The sequence below is a fragment of the Eurytemora carolleeae genome, unplaced genomic scaffold, assembly GCF_000591075.1.
Source record: "Eurytemora carolleeae unplaced genomic scaffold, Eaff_2.0 scaffold73, whole genome shotgun sequence".
Lineage (NCBI taxonomy): Eukaryota > Metazoa > Arthropoda > Copepoda > Calanoida > Temoridae > Eurytemora > Eurytemora carolleeae.
Genome location: NW_019396049.1, coordinates 434,623 through 450,449, shown reverse-complemented (window position 1 = coordinate 450,449; position 15,827 = coordinate 434,623). Strand labels below are relative to the sequence as shown.

Sequence of the window (15,827 nt, the reverse complement as noted above, 5' to 3'; positions counted from 1 at the left end):
ATTTAAGTCTACCTGGGAATGTCTCATGGCTCTTTTTTTATCGTGCAAGGTATTAAATTCTTCCTCTAGAAGTTTCTCATCTGATGGATCCAGATACTCCGAGCTTCCCGGTTCCATCTCGTAGGTTTCGGGTAGGATCAGGTCAATAGTTACTCCTAGATCATGCTCAGTCAACAGATCATACTTATAACTTCTCTCCAACCTGAAACCATTTCATTAGTACACATCTTAATATTTTCAATAATTTTACAATTATCTTAGAGACTAAAAACTGAAAGGGGCCAAATGAAAAATCAAAAAAAAGGGCTTTTAGCCATAAGTAAATACGAATTATATATTTTTATTTTCAGGTGTATGACAGTGTGAGAAACATAAAGAAAGAGATATTAAATCCCATCAAAAAAAAATTTTACGACAGTTCATATGTTTTTTTTTTCTGACAATACGTTTACAAATTAGTACAATATTTTACATGTGTATATCATATACATGTTTTCAGCAGTTTTAGTGTTCCATTCGGTCAAGTAGATTCTGTTGCAGACGTGAGAGACGTAACATTTAAAATGTACATTATCGTATAGATAAAAAACTAGAACGCTGCTTACCCTGTCGGATTATAACTGATAAACCTCTGGCTGTCAAACGGATATGCAATGAACTTAGGATCAAATGGAATATCCGGTAGTGTATTGGAGTACTTCACTCTACATATCAGATCGGCTCGTCTGTCCTCTCCGTCCTGCTGACGAGTTTTAGCAGGAACTCCTGGACCCCCCGGTCTTTGGATGGTGGGAGCCATCTTTCTGAAATAACATGCTGATTAGATCCAAACATACAATTCCAGGAATCAATTAATTTGTCTTCTCTAAATGCTGTAACAAAATATTTCATTCGTTTGTACAATACATTAATCCAAGAAAAGAATCTACTCCTGATCCTCATTTTCCTCCTCATCCTCACTTTCACTCTCATTGACGATTGAAGGATCGTCTGCGTCCATGTTTTCTCCTGCTTCTGTATCACTTTTATCTCCAACCTTCTCAGATGGTACTTCTGTATTTTCAGATTCCTTAAATAAAATATTTGCATGAAATAAAAATTTTGGCTTTTGGTTTGTTAGGATCCAGCAAACTCAATTTTTATGTGAGATGTATGACCCAAGAGAAAGACGGTCAGAAAAATGAAACATCATCTCCTGATAATTTAATTTCGCAAAAGTCCTGGGGGGGGGGGGGAATTTGTAATATCTGCAAGATATTATATGTTTTGTATATGGTAAACACTTCGAAAAATCCTTTGACATTTTCTAGATCTTCCTTCTGCATTCAATAAAAAATATGCTCTTAGGTAAAGCAACATTCAAAACTAAAATTATTACTAGAAAGAGGGCCGCAAAGAGCCCTAAAACCTTATGCATTATAGGTTTGACTGAGCCCAGGAGCAGGTTCTTTCCCTAATAACGTATGAACAGCGCCCGTCTTAAAGTCGTACTTTGGGGGACGATTGTAGTTTGGTCGATCACGCAAAATTTTTATCTGATATATAGATTAATTGTACGCTCACAATCGAAGACGTCATCTGATCGACCTAAGTTAGAGATATTTTGGGCACGGAAAAAAACCTCTTTAAAAAATTACCTCCTCTTCCTCTGTTCCAACGGTTTCTTTCTGCTTCTTCCACATTTTCGCCATCGCGAGTAATTTAAGGTTGGGTTTGGCAGCTTCGTCTTCAGGGAAAATATAATCAAAATATTCTTCCCAACCCTGATCAATCCCGTCATCAGACTGGATCTTTCGTCTCTTCTTCACACGTCTGGGCATGAGCTCGTCCACCACCTTTTTAGATTTTTCATCCCCCTCCTCCTTCTCAAACTCCTTCCAGGCCTCCAGGAGCATCAGCCTCTCCTCCTTCTCCTGACCCTGACGGAGCTTCTTGTTGGCCTCCTCGTAAACATGTCTAGCCTCGGCTATCCTATCCTCGTGCTCAACCTTAAAACAAAAAATTTCATTATTCAATTTAAAATAAAAACGTTCCATTGCAGAGATTTTACACCTTTTAACTTCTGGACTTTTCATCTTAAAGTGACTGCTGTAATTTGAAGTGACCCTCCATTTGAAAATTTATTCTTGAAACCGTGATCTGATCAATAATGTGACAGATAACGTCGGTTTGTTTAAGCTTGAAAATGGTTATTTCTCCATGGTTTCTGAGGCAAGAAATGCGCAAGTCACTTTTGTAAAAAAAAAATCCACCAAAAAAATATTCAGTTATTTGAAAAAAAAACTGTGAATCGGACTTGTCTCTCAATCAATGGAGGGTCACCTGAAATATTGTTTACAACTCCTTGAACATAACTAATTCTTGGCTTTTTGTTTCTCACCTGTAGTTCAAACTGTGCAAAGGACAACCAAACTTTAACGTGTTGAGTTCTCTGGAGAAGACGCTTATAAAGATCCCTAGCTCGGTCCGTCTCCTCCTGTTCAATTTCGAAATCAATGTAAGCTTTCCACAGAATCTCAGGCATGTCTAGTCTAGGTTGACCTATAAACAATATTTATTAATGAAACTAATATTGTAAGTTATTATAACTCCGAAGATTGTAATAATTTCTAGTTTTCTTACCAATTGCTAACTCATACAGAGCTCTGGCCCTTTCCACATCTCCAAGTAATGTTTCTAACTCGGAAAACTTCATCCAGGTTTGCACGTTCTCAGGGTTGAATTCTAGGAACTTCTCATACAGGGTTCTACACCTACCGAACTCCCGGAGCTGGATTTCTAGATCAATATATCCACGAAATATCTTGGATTTAGGACATTTCCCCAGCGCACTTCCGAGAGCTTTTCTTGCTGTGTCAGCATCCTTCTGCCGGATCTCGAACTGTGCATAGAGAAGCCACAGTTTGGAGAATGTAAACCTTTTATGTGGGAGTAGGTCTAGCGCTGCCCTGTAAACCTGACGAGCTCGATCTATATCCTCGGCCTCCAACTCTTCGAATATAGCGTAGTTTATCCAGAGATAGATATATCGCCGCCAAAAATGTTTCTCCTTAGACGGAGGTATATTGGCAATAGCTCGCTCATAAGTCTCTCTGATCAGGTCAATCTTACCCTCACTCTCAACTAGTCTAATGTAATCGAACCAAGCGTCGTAATTCATAGGGTTCTCCTTGACCTCCTCTTCATACTGATACTTTCGTTTGCTGAGGATAACGTTCTCAATCCCAGACTTCTCACCAAACTTCTTCTCGTGGATCGTGTAGTTCTTAAAGAGCTCGGTACAATGCTCTTTGGACATGTTGTCCAGAGCATACTTGTAAATGACTCGAGCCCGATCATGCTCTTTCTGGTTCTCTTCGAACCTCGCAAAGGCAATGAACAGTTTCTCGTCCATGTTCTCTTCGCCGAAGAACTCAACAGCTCGTTCATAAATCAGCCGTGAGCTGTTGATGAATCCATGAGATTCTTCGAATCGAGCAAATCTAATCCAATTCTTAACATCGGGATGAACGTAGACGAATCTTTCATAGATTTTCCTTGCTCTATCCAACTCCTTGTATCGGAGCTCGAACTTGATGTACGTTAACCAGGGCTGCTCATCAGGCTCCCACTCGATCCATCTCTCAAACACAGCTCTGCAGCCCGGGATATTATTCAACATCTCCTCCATGTAAGTGTACTTATACCAGAACTGATTTGCTCTGGGTAGGATGGTAACTGCTCTGTCCCACAGATTTCTTGCGTGGTTCACCTGTTTGTTTCTCATCTCCATCTCAGTATATTTCAACCACAATCCAATATTTCTGTGATCAACATCCAGAGCTCTCTCATATACAGACCTTTACATAAAAACATAATAAAATCTTTGAGCTAGAAATTTTCCTTTATTAGTATAGTTTAAATACAAACAAAATAAGCTATATTTGTTTTTAAACTGACCTGGTTCTATCTAAGGATCCCTGGGACTCCTCCCAAGTTGCATACTTAATCCAATTAGACATAACTGATCTGTTTTTCCGGATTGCGTCCTCAAAATTTTTCCTTTTCCGCATCTGGAAATCTCGAAGTTCTTCCTCATCCTGGATCTTCTGCTTGGGGGGCGGGGGAACGATCTCCAACTCTCTCTCCTTGGCCTCCCTCAGAAGCTGCTCTGCCGTAATCTGAAGCTCTGCTGGAGCCTTGTTCTTAACCTTGGCCATCTTAGGAACCTTCCCCATCTTTGTCGCCCCGCCAAGCGGCTTTTCTATCTCCGCGTCCGGAGCAGACATTTTCCTCTGCAAATATTTGACTAGACTAAAAGAAGAATTTGAATAAATTTAAAAACTAAATATTCTAATTAATAAATTAAATTTAGAATCCAGAATGAATGAAATGTATACAATTTGCACTTTAGCTGGACTTTTCCATCTTTTTAATACGTTTAAGTAGTTGAACAGTCGGCTGATGTTTCTTCTTGTTCATGTAATCCGAATTATGAGAGTCCTGGCTGATAATTGGCAAGTTTGGAGGATGCAGGTGAGCTGTGATAGGAACCTGTTTCCCTGCAATGTCTATAGTCCAATGAGCCGACTTGTCTGTAACCCAATGATGATCAACAGGAGTTCTAGCACCAGCTAGTGTGGACGGGTGCTGGACAAAACCCAGCGCTATCATTTTATGCAAGGTGAACCCATACGCACTGGAGGTGGTAAATCCAACAAATTCACCATTCCTAAAATAGAGGAATGTACGACTTGACGATTTTTACTGAACAGTGAACAATGCAATGCATTTAGACCAAAAAAAAATAATATTTAAAATGCCCTCCTCTAAAACGAATATTTTCGACGTTTAGTAAGACTTAACCCTAAAACTAAGTCTCTTAAAGGGACTGGAAGCGTGATTTAAAGTGACCCTCCATGTATAGATGGCAATGTCAGATTAACAACGGTAACCTTGCCAGTTTTGTCTGATCAAGTATGGATTAAATAAAATTTTTTATGATTTTAAAAACAGATTATTTTCAATTGTGGTTTCTACAGAGAAGTGGCTTGCGTATTTCTACTGCAGCACAACATACAGGAATTTTAAACACTTTTAAATCTAGAAAAAATACAATATCTTCCACATTATTGATCAGATAAAGGTTCAAGGGTATCGTAATGAATCGGGCACGGGCATTGCCATCTTTGCATGGATGGCAATGAAATTACGCTAACAGTCACTTTAACATATTTTCAAGAATATAATAAAGTTTGTGAATAGAAGCCTAACCTATAAATAGCTTCCCCACCCCAGGGCCAGATAGCCTCGTCCTTGTTAAACTCTTCAAGATGAAACTGAACCAGTCTCTTAAACACGCCCTCCTCTTTCTGCTTCAGTAGCGCATCCTTTCCGACGAAATAGTCTTTGTCGAACTTGACCTTGAAGGTTCTGTTGACCTCGTTAGGAGTTGTTTCCGCGGTCAACTCCTCGCCCCAGAACGGAATAAACTTCTCTATCCGTAGGAACCGCATAGCGAGGTGGCCCACATTACGTATACCGTAATCCCTCCCAACCTGCAATCAATTAATCATTATATAAGATGTTTGACCGCCAACTAGTTAATTTTATATATTTTATCTTTTAACCATAATTATAGATGATAAATACGAACCTTCATAAGATTGTCATAAATCTGAAGAGCGAACTCTGATGGAATATAAAGCGAATACCCAGGTTCACCTGAAATATTCAGAGATAAGATCAAAACTTTAATCTTGAACGCTGAACAACTAAATCTGAATTAATTATGAACAAAAATGAACAAAAAAAATTAGTTTAGATTGAAAACCTGTATTAGTAACAGCTAGGACCATTATTCCACTTGCATAGCCAACATTCACCTCTCTACACAACGACAAACATTTTACTCAAATCCAAAAATAAAGCAAAAATAGATATATTCTCAAGTTACTGGTAGTATAGATAAGCCGGTATCTAAGATATCACAGTGAGCCATTTTTTTGTCTCTTCAGTTGGTTAAAAAAGTAGAACAATTCTGTTGCATTCCACAACATTTCCCAGCTTAATTTACTTGCAAAATGGATTTTGAGGTTTTATGTATCTTTTACCCCATTTGTCTAGCCCTTATATCAAATATCTAAATGAATAAAAGCCGAGTTTTTTGTATTTCAGTTTTAATTGAAATGTTCTTAGTTCTTAAAAATAAGTTAGAATATTTGTGTAATGATTGTCTGCCTGTAGGTAAACGGATGCATCGACATCTCACTTCCGCTCATTTCCTCCATCAGATCTTTAGATTTAGGACCAGCAATGGATAGTCAAATTTATTACCACTAACCTGCAATCCTACACTATTATCCTCAGGTAGATGGTTCTCCATATACTCCAATATTCTGGTTTGCTGCTGAGTCGGAGAAACCATGAAAAATGAGTTCAGATCTCGTCTTATCAACATACAATCATTCTCATATCCCCCCTTCTCATTCTGCATACCAGTAGGAACTATTCCTCCAACAGGAATATTTATATCATTAGAGCAAAGCTTCTGCAGGAACTTTACCACAGATTCTTCATCTCCTCGAACAATAAACTTGGCAAAGCTCGACATATCGATGAGTCCAACTCCTTCTCTGCACACCAGATACTCGTCCTCGATATGATCGAAAAACTCTGGTTTTCTAAAGGTTCCGCCAGGAAGCTCCGAGGGTGGATCCTCGCGATGATGTGAAGGATTAAAGTATAAAGCTCTCTCCCAACCCATTCTCTCTCCAAAAACCGCTCCTCGAGCTTCTAGTTCACTGTATATTGGAGAAGTTCTGATCTGTCTACCATATTTGAACTCTGATACAAGCGGATAATGAAGCTGATAATGTCTCCCGACCACCTCCCGGGATCTCTCAAGCAGAAACCTATTGTTGTTGTGAAGCGAGGTAAACCTCTGAACTTCGAACTGAAGCATATCTCCAGGTGGTGAACCTCCAACTATCCAGTCAGCCACAGCTTTACCTACCCCACCAGCTCCCTGGAGTGAGTTACCGTTCATACCAGCGCAGACAAAATAGTTTCCAACCTCCGGAGTTTCTCCGAGAATCCATCTTCCGTCTGGAGTAAAAGCATCCGGTGTACTTAGTAGGAAATCATACTGATCAAATAGTTATTCAATATTTTACTCATAATCAATCAATCGCTATCTCGGTAATCAATTTATATTGATATTGCGGGATTTTCATAGAAATGGAAAGTGATTATTAAAATAGGAAATATTTGAAAAATTTAAAAGCTTTTTCATTATTTGCCAGAATTTGAATAATATTCCTGAGTTTCTTTGAGTATTGGAAATCTACGTAGAGAAGAACGGATGTATGGTTCAAGGTGTAACCAGTGCTCCTCCTAAACCATCATATTTATTAGAATATTCTATTTAAACAACTATACTGATTCATAAATTTTTGCGTAGATATTTATTCATTATTCAATTTGAATTCATAAATTGAATTGAATTTTAACTAAAATTACAATATTTATTTAAGTTTAATCGTGTTTTTTGTCTTTAACTACATTATGATTTGTTCTCGAATAAAGGAAAAGACGGAGCTTCGTAATCTTACCTTGATCTGATCCCAATCAGGATCTATCCCATGTTTGCTTACGTCCCAGGGTCGAGCCTGCTTCTCAAATACTCCCATCATGAAGGAGGAGGCCAGCTGACGAACATAGATCCGAGAATCATAATCTCGAACATTTGGCAGCTTTTTATCCTTCAGCTCCGGAATTGGTTTGAATGTTAGGAAAAAGTGTTCAGCTGGACAGATTGGGATCCGAACCGGGGTTTCCATCATTCGACCTGAACAGAAAAGTAATCCTGTAAATAAAAGTTAATTGAAAAATCATTTTTTCGTACCAAATATGCTAGGAACACTTGCACGCAGCGAAAAACAGGGTTTTAACGATTTTATTGCCGAAAAAAGGAAAATTATGATTGAGAGCAAAATAAATGAATTGTTGGGTTTAGATTTAGCCTCTTATTCTTATTTTTAAATCAATCTATATCTATTTCCAATTAAAGTCAAAGCTTTTTTATCCAACTCTTGTAAACTGGTAGTGGGACAACAATAATTCTTAATTTATTATTTTGTGTAATGTATAACCAACCTATTTCTCTAGCCCAGATTCCAGCACAATTAACAAAATATTCGCACTTTATCAACCCTCTATAAATATAATTGAAAGATTCATAGTTATTTATATTTATTTAATAATATCTAAAATAGAATTAAAAAAAGAATTTCAAAAAAATTAAAATAATGAAATTTATTCATTAATTCTAATTGTAAATAACTAAAATCTTACTTTTCTGTTTCTACTCCTGTGACTTTAATATTCTTATTTGAATGTTGATACATGAACAGATTACTCTGCACTGATTCTCCAACCTTGGTGTGCACCTTTCGAACTCCACATCCACCAACAAACTTGGCTCCTCCTAAACAACGGTTTAAAGGTACTGTCTACGTAATTTCAAATACATGCCCGATTCACAACGGTATCATTTATCCCTTTATTGGATTGGCTCAATCATTTTTGTTCAATAATTTTTTTTAAGGGTAGCATTGTGAATCGGTCATGGATCTCACATAAAAATGTTTATAATTTTTTAGGTAGAGGTATAAACTATGAAGTGCTTGCACTAGAAAAGAATGTCGACCATTAATGTTGTCAAGATAATGTCAAATCTAAAGAAAGGCAAAAATATGAAAAAATGGAATTTTACATATTATAATTAAGTTATCCACTTTTTTATAATACTAGCCTTAGAGGGCGCTTCGCGCCCATCTTCTAAATTAATTGTGAACATGTTCTCTTTGTGTACATTGTAAAACAAAACAAAAAAAATAATTCGCGGATTTTCACAAAAAATTTCGCGGATTTTCAAAATTTTCAAAAATTTAATGACGATCGAATTTTGATGGAGACAAATATTTGAAATTTTGATCGTTCATAAACCTTCCCTGGGGTCCCTAGATGTCCCACAAAACATTTGGGCCCGATCGGTTCAGTCGTTTTGACGTTTATTGGATACAAACAGACAGACAGACAGACAGACAAGCCAAATTTATATATAGATATACAACAACTGTCTCTTCATCTAAGATAATACCTTCGTTGGCTAGATGAGCTAGAACCTGTGAAACCTTCCCGGCATCTACGCATGCGTCCTGCGGTATCCAGACTCCTCCGAGTATATCCTCAGTATTCACATAAGGATGGAGTTCCTCCATTTCCTTCCCACCAATCAGATGACATTCTACTCCAGTGGGTCTTAAACAGGGATTTATGAACTTCGGGATGTAAATTTTCCGAAATAGAAACTATTTAGTAAATTTTTTTAGAATTTTTATAAATAATATCAAAATGTTGTAATAGGGAATTTTAGATTTTATCTGAAAATCTTAAGCACTAAATTCTGTCACTTTCTACTGAGCTGTTGGTCTTTTAAAAAATGTCATCCAAATCTTTATACCTGTAGCTACTTGCTCGTCTCTGGAGAGAAATCAATCTATCTTTACTTGTAGCAATATTAACACTACCACAGTGCTCTAGCCCCAAATCATAACCTTGTTTCTAAAATACGATAACATTTATCACACCATTAATTATTTGTTTCAACTTAGAATAGCGCACTCCTAAAGGTACATCTATAAATGTACTTTGCTTGTCTGTCTGTTTGATTGTTTGTTTGTATCCAATAAGCGTCAAAATGACTGAACCGAGCTGGCCCAAATTTTTTGAGGGACCTCGCGTGGCCCAAGGGAAGGTTTATGGATGATCGAATTTTCGAAGCCTCTAACAAAATTCGATTATAGAAAATTTTGAAAATCAACGAAGTTTTTTTTAATAAAATCCACACAAATTTTTTTTACAATGTATACGACGAGAACATGTACACAATTGAAATAGAAGATGGGCGCGAAGCGTCTATAAAAGCCTAGTATATAATATACATACAGATTTTAAAAACTCAAATTTTTGTGAAGTCGCCTGAAAGCCACAAAAAAACGTTAAAACTAAGAACAAAACAACTATATCTACCTGAAGATTTGAATAAAGATCTATACAGTATTGAACCAGTTTTCTCTCGTAAGAGGGTCGAAATAATCCAAGCATTCCACTTCCATATCTACTCGTTCCCTCGGCAACCTTACCTAAACAGATTAAAAATTTTAATTTTATTGTTTAAAACTCTTGAATTCAGAGTTTTGTGCTTAGACGATAACAAGATCTAACCATTAATTAAAGAATCATGAAAAATAAAATTTATTTAAAGCCCTATTAGGTGGTATTTTTCAACTAATATACTTTTCTTAGACATTAAATCAAATTTTCGATTACATAAAATGTTATTTATCCACTGCAAATATTACTACTTACCAACCTTTGTCAATAATGACAATATCAGACCATCCCCGCTGTACTAGATGATACGCAACAGAGTTACCGATCATACCAGATCCAGCAATCACGACCTTTATTAACAAACTAAATAAACCACACACATTCACTTACTTCTCCGTTGTGGGAAATAAATTATATGAACGGAGTAGAAAAATTATTTAAGTGGAATGTTTGAGTATATTAAAATCCCAATTTTAAGTCTTTAATTTTCATTTATGTACGTAAAATCCTCTAATATTAGTTATGCCGAATAAACATTTCTTTGGTTAAGAATCTCTATAAATGCATCAATACTTAAACCTTGAATTTTAAATGTACATTAGTTGCAATAGAAGCTTGCGAGCACATATATTGTAATAATGTATTGTATACCTTTCTTTCTTTTTATCTTAATTTATTTCTTTTGTTTTGATTAAGTTTGAAAAACCTCAAAATATGAAATTCTTAAAATGTCTACGATCATTAGTAGTCCGCTGACCTGAGCATGAGAGGGCAGGTCGGATTCTTCTTTTATCTCCACGGACTGATTTGATTTTACCGAGAGATTTCTCAATCCTATCCATGCTCTCCTTCTAGCAGACCAGGTAGAGGTTTTACTGCTCCCTGAGCAGATCCTCCCCGCCTGCTGCATTTCTTAAATTCAAAATCTGGAATACAATATAAAATTGATTTTCATTTTATCATTTATTCAAACAAAGTTAGAAAGGGTTTTATTGAAAATTTCTGAAAATCTGTGAATATTTTCCTGGATCTCAGCGCGGACGGATTCCTGATAAAATTTCTCAATTTCTTGTAAAGTTGAGTATCTGTGTTATAAATACATTCTTCAGAATATATCTCTGGGTACACCAGACGGTTTGGAACCAGAGGAAAGCATCCAAGATAAAACCCTTCAAGCATTGATACACCGAAAAACTCATGAATAGCTGTGCTAACGATCACATCTCCGTCGCGTAGAATACTGTAGTATTCCTCTTTAGTCTTTGCAAAACCAAACTGTAGAATATGGTCGGACAGGATACTCCTAGCTTCTTCAAAAATAGGGGGAACTTGAGAGTATGTTTCTCCTAGTACAGATATCTTAAAGCTAAACCCCTCTTCATGTAGCGTGTACAGAGCTTGGAAGAATGACTCCGGGTTTTTATCGTGCTCCCATCTGTGTGCCCAAACTATATGCAATACATCTGAACTATTCTTTTCTCCTAAATCAAGAAGCTTCAACTCTTCGTAAATAGGGAAATACAGAACTCTTGATTTATCCCTAATCTTCTTAACTATAATTTTAGTGTCTGGTTTAAAGTCTGGTTGAATTTTGAAATGTTTCGGAATATTCTGCAGAAACGAGGATAGGTTGTACTCGGAGTTAAAGAGCAATTCATCCGCAGCTACGTACATCAACAAATTGTATTTCTGTATTGAAGGGAAATATCCTGGATGAGTTACCACAGTTTGAAGGAATGGATGAAATTAATATTGTTGAACCTAGGGCGGAGAGGATCTGATTGTATCCGAACTGGAAGTCCCTATCCTGAACTGTCTGGACAGGATAAACCAACTGATTTTCATGGAAGTATAGGATACTCCTGGAGAACAATAGGATCATGATTGTTTTTTTTATGTGTTTGGGATTAATTCTTAATTACAGGTTTCAGGAGAAAATATTTTAAAAATCGTATTATTTTAGCTATTTTTGTGATTTTGGCCCCTTATTTCATTTCTTATATATCTATGAAATAACCAGTTTTCGACCCCAAGAGCATTACTCTACATCTCTTGACATTTAATTCTCTCTTAAGCTTGAAAAGTTTTTCGAGTTAGTATTACCAATACATAAAAAAAGTGCGACTTTTTGGGCAAACAAATATTTTCTCCGGAAATCGGTAAAGGGCGTCACCACTACAATAATGTCAACTTCCAATACCTAACTTTTCATTCTTTCCTTACATAATCGATTACTCATCTTCCAACAACTGCTGAGTAAACTTCTGGTAAATCATCAGAATCAATCAATTAAAGCCTAATCCTTGATCTTGTGATTACATTCACCTTAAAATTCAAAATGGAAATTTTTTAGACTACTTATTTTAACAGAGTTCAGAATAAATTCACCAAAACATCTCAAATGTCAGAAGACCGATCAGAACCTAAAATAAGCGAATATTGAAACCCAAACAATGCGAAACATTCTAATAAAAAATACATTCAACTAAAAACAGACATCCTAGATAAGACACATACGATTATGGCAACTTGCCAAGTTATAGGCTTTACTTGGATATATAAAATATCATCCAACTTTTCTCAGGAAAAAAGCTGTAGATATAGTTGGTCATTAAAAAAGCAAAGTTAGTAAACAAAATGAAAAATGCAATCCTAAACTTATATTTAATCAGAAGCAAAACAAAACTGGATCCGTTCCTGGCAGATTTTAAATCCGGTCTCAATCCAAACAGTTCACAAAGGTTTAGTACACTAGATGAGAAGATATGTGAATATCGTCCAACATTATCTTCAATCTTCTGAGAATACCAAACCGCAGAGGATCTGGCTCTCCAGTGCCATTTCTTTGCAGTCTGGGTTATCAGTTCTAAATCTTTCTCTTTAACGGATTGTTGAATTAAATCTATCAGTTGCTTGTGTGACCCTCCATAGAAGGGTTCAAGGATAAGAATCTTCATTTTTATAAATCTCTGAAAAGAATTATCAGGATCAAAAGGACTTAGCGTGAATCAATACTTGTGTATATAAACATATTAGTGAGTTATTGAGTAAGACAAGATCGTTACATCACAATTGGTGCAGAATTTATTCTCCCATAGACATCATGCTTGGGTCAGGGCCTGCTCCGTGGTCTACGGCAGGTCCCTGCTCTCCCCTCTTCTTACTTCCGGAGACGATATCATCAATCCTTAGGAGAAGGATAGCGGTTTCGACGGCGGTCTTGTACACCTTAAAAAAGTTAATTAATAACAAAAATAGTTTTGCAAACGAATTCAGTTATACGACTACTCTCTTTAAATAAAATGGATATCTCTCGTCTGATAAAGGCAAGGGGGGGGGGGGAGTGAAAACGCTTTTATTTCATACCTGGAGTTTGACGGAGAGAGGTTCCCAGATACCGAGCTCGCTCATATCAGCCAAAGCTCCGGTCTCACCGTTGATTCCCCAGTTTACGTTCTTCTCCGCATCCAGAGCATGCTTGGCTCGGAGTGCTGTAAGAGATCGAATGGTGTTGGCTCCACAGTTCTGGGCAATGGTGCGGGGAATCACCTCAAGTGCGGAGGCAATTGCCTTGTAAGGCCACTGGATCACGCCGTTCAATGATTTAGCCATTTGTGTAAGAAGATAGGCAATTTCCATCTCGGTAGCTCCACCACCGGGAACCAAGGCAGGTTCCATCCACAGATTCCTGGCAACATTAAGAGCATCCTGCAGATTCCTTTCTACCTCGTTCAGGATATCCTTGCTTGCTCCACGGAGTAGAATAGTACAAGCCTTGGGGTCTTCACATTCCTCAATAAATGTAAAATATTCGTCTCCGATCTTCCTGACCTCGAAGAGTCCAGCTCCGGTTCCAATATTGTCCTCAGAGATTTCATCTGTTCTGTTGACAATGGTTGCGCCACAGGCTCTGGCAACCCTGAGGTTATCACTCTTCCTGAGACGACGGATAGCTGTAATCCCGGCCTTGTTGAAGAAATGTTGAGCAAGATCGGAAACTCCTTTTTCTGTGATAACAAGGTCGGGTTTAAAGGCGAGGATATCATCACACATCTTCTTGATGTAGGCCTCCTCCTGCTGGAGAACCTTGCTGAAGTCGTCCTCCTTCATGATCTCGATGTTAGTTTGGGATTCTCCTTTCTTATACTCAAGATTACAATCAAGGAGAAGAATTCTTGGTTTTTCAATCCTCCTTTTCATCTTAGGATGAGTAACATCCTTGTTAAACATAACTCCCCTGAGGACCTGGGAGTCTTCAATGGATCCTCCAGGAATCTTTTCGACCTTAGCATACCGCTTGATATCAATCTCCTTTTTCCCGGACATGTCCATGGAGACAGTTTTCACAGCTTCCATGGCAATGTCGCAGGCAAGATCACTCCACTTGGCGATGAACTTGGTTCCAACGCAAGACTGGACAACCTTCCTAACCTCAGCTTTGTTCTCCATATCAATGGGGGTTGCAACTTTCTCTCTGAGGAGGTTGGTAGCATCTTCTAGAGCTTGTCTGTAAGCCTAAAAACAGTGGGTTAAACATGGATTGTATTTAGACACATTTTATATCTTTCTAGTTTTCCAAATTTAACATGATTTCTAAAAAATAATAACTATTATTTTAACGTAACATCCTAACAATACGTAAACTTTAACTTACCCTTCTCTTCTAACATGCATTCAAACTAAAGAGTATTCACATTTATCCTTAAATCATTGTCTAGACAGTATCAGTTTTAACACCCCATTCTAAATTGAACCTGCACCCTAACTGATTTCTAAACTTGAGTGAACCTAAGATTACACATAATACATCTGTCACATGTTTAAACATCCCTTTACGTATGAATTAGTATATTTGATATGAACTACGAGTCTGATAAGAAATCACATTCTGTAATATCTAGAAACATTGTCACTAGTCTCTGAATAATATCTAAATACGAGTCTAGCCCCTAACCTACCCACCCCAAAAACACATTTATTTTAAAATAATGCAGGTCCGTGGATCCGAAAGGTACATAATCCAAAATATAAAACAACTTGTTGTTCTTCAAACACAAGTTTTAGGTATTGACTACTATGATAAAAGATAGCTGAAGCTTTAATGGCCTCAGATTGTGCGATAAAGATAGCAAACAATATTTGAAAACATTTTCAAATTAACAAGATGTAATGAAAAATATCAGGAATAATACTTAAATCTTCATGGCCTAGTTATTAGACATATAATTCAACTTATCTGTTGAAAACCAACCTGAATAATAACTGTAGGATGCATTTTCTCCTCCAGAAACTGCTGAGACACTCCTAGAACCTCGGCAGCAAGAACAATAACAGAAGTTGTTCCATCTCCAACCTCCTCGTCCTGTGTTCTAGCAATCTCAATCATGGTCTTCGCGGCCGGGTGCTCCACGGTGATTTCTCTTAGGATTGCATTACCGTCGTTGGTCATGACAATACCACCCATGGGGTCCATCAACATCTTCAACATGGCCCGAGGACCGAGGCAGGTTCGGACAACATCTCCGATAGCTTTGCCAGCGTTGATGTTTCCCATCTGTACTTTCTTTCCTGAATCCCGCTTAGTATTCTGACTCAACACCATAATAGGGCCTGGACCCATCATCTTGATCAGATTTTATTCTTCTGAAAATATTGATTTTAACATCCAA

General features: G+C 37.2%; 5 protein-coding genes across 5 annotated transcripts in view; all 5 read right to left on the bottom strand.

The window, feature by feature from the left end:
* Nucleotides 1-1,628, bottom strand: part of LOC111703758 (RNA polymerase II-associated factor 1 homolog) — a 4,739-nt gene extending 3,111 nt beyond the window's left edge. Inside the window, exons 1-3 of the mRNA XM_023475804.1 lie at nt 1,622-1,628; nt 606-803; nt 13-202 (exon numbers count right to left, since the gene is read on the bottom strand). Coding sequence (XP_023331572.1) covers nt 13-202; nt 606-799 — 384 coding nt within the window. The 5' untranslated portion in view covers nt 800-803; nt 1,622-1,628. The remainder of the gene's footprint in view (nt 1-12; nt 203-605; nt 804-1,621) is intronic.
* Nucleotides 801-4,292, bottom strand: LOC111703720 (crooked neck-like protein 1). Its single transcript, XM_023475758.1, has 5 exons — nt 3,940-4,292; nt 2,623-3,839; nt 2,381-2,541; nt 1,638-1,988; nt 801-1,069 (listed from the first exon to the last, which is right to left on the bottom strand). Exons 1-5 carry the CDS (start codon nt 4,266-4,268, stop codon nt 926-928), a joined length of 2,202 nt encoding a protein of 733 aa, XP_023331526.1. The 5' UTR covers nt 4,269-4,292; the 3' UTR covers nt 801-925.
* LOC111703713 (pyruvate dehydrogenase phosphatase regulatory subunit, mitochondrial-like) lies at nt 4,274-11,109 on the bottom strand. Its single transcript, XM_023475745.1, is given in 15 exon segments — nt 4,274-4,711; nt 5,254-5,537; nt 5,636-5,703; nt 5,813-5,868; nt 6,220-6,304; nt 6,307-7,126; nt 7,300-7,374; nt 7,593-7,828; nt 8,137-8,195; nt 8,335-8,467; nt 9,143-9,303; nt 9,506-9,606; nt 10,075-10,187; nt 10,418-10,508; nt 10,916-11,109. Coding segments are annotated over 15 exon segments (2,757 nt in total). The 5' UTR covers nt 11,069-11,109; the 3' UTR covers nt 4,274-4,389.
* Nucleotides 11,107-13,126, bottom strand: LOC111703769 (glycosyltransferase-like domain-containing protein 1). Its single transcript, XM_023475817.1, has 3 exons — nt 12,856-13,126; nt 11,920-12,020; nt 11,107-11,822 (listed from the first exon to the last, which is right to left on the bottom strand). The coding sequence occupies exons 1-3, from the start codon at nt 13,113-13,115 to the stop codon at nt 11,122-11,124; spliced, it is 1,062 nt and encodes a 353-aa protein (XP_023331585.1). The 5' UTR covers nt 13,116-13,126; the 3' UTR covers nt 11,107-11,121.
* LOC111703751 (T-complex protein 1 subunit gamma) lies at nt 13,127-15,827 on the bottom strand. Its single transcript, XM_023475793.1, has 3 exons — nt 15,410-15,827; nt 13,525-14,673; nt 13,127-13,386 (listed from the first exon to the last, which is right to left on the bottom strand). Exons 1-3 carry the CDS (start codon nt 15,779-15,781, stop codon nt 13,243-13,245), a joined length of 1,665 nt encoding a protein of 554 aa, XP_023331561.1. The 5' UTR covers nt 15,782-15,827; the 3' UTR covers nt 13,127-13,242.

Excerpts from the sequence above, each read along its gene's own strand:
- LOC111703720 (XM_023475758.1), bottom strand. The coding sequence starts at position 4,268 with ATGTCTGCTCCGGACGCGGAGATAGAAAAGCCGCTTGGCGGGGCGACA. Across the intron at positions 3,840-3,939 it reads GGATCCTTAGATAGAACCAG|GTCTGTATATGAGAGAGCTC; the intron begins GTCAGTTTAAAA and ends TTTTATGTAAAG. Across the intron at positions 1,070-1,637 it reads TTGGAACAGAGGAAGAGGAG|GAATCTGAAAATACAGAAGT; the intron begins GTAATTTTTTAA and ends ATTTTATTTAAG.
- LOC111703769 (XM_023475817.1), bottom strand. The coding sequence starts at position 13,115 with ATGAAGATTCTTATCCTTGAACCCTTCTATGGAGGGTCACACAAGCAA. Across the intron at positions 12,021-12,855 it reads CCGGATTTAAAATCTGCCAG|GAGTATCCTATACTTCCATG; the intron begins GAACGGATCCAG and ends ATTGTTCTCCAG. Across the intron at positions 11,823-11,919 it reads TCAGATCCTCTCCGCCCTAG|CTGCGGATGAATTGCTCTTT; the intron begins GTTCAACAATAT and ends TGATGTACGTAG.
- LOC111703751 (XM_023475793.1), bottom strand. The coding sequence starts at position 15,781 with ATGATGGGTCCAGGCCCTATTATGGTGTTGAGTCAGAATACTAAGCGG. Across the intron at positions 14,674-15,409 it reads ATCCTACAGTTATTATTCAG|GCTTACAGACAAGCTCTAGA; the intron begins GTTGGTTTTCAA and ends CACTGTTTTTAG. Across the intron at positions 13,387-13,524 it reads CTCTCTCCGTCAAACTCCAG|GTGTACAAGACCGCCGTCGA; the intron begins GTATGAAATAAA and ends AACTTTTTTAAG.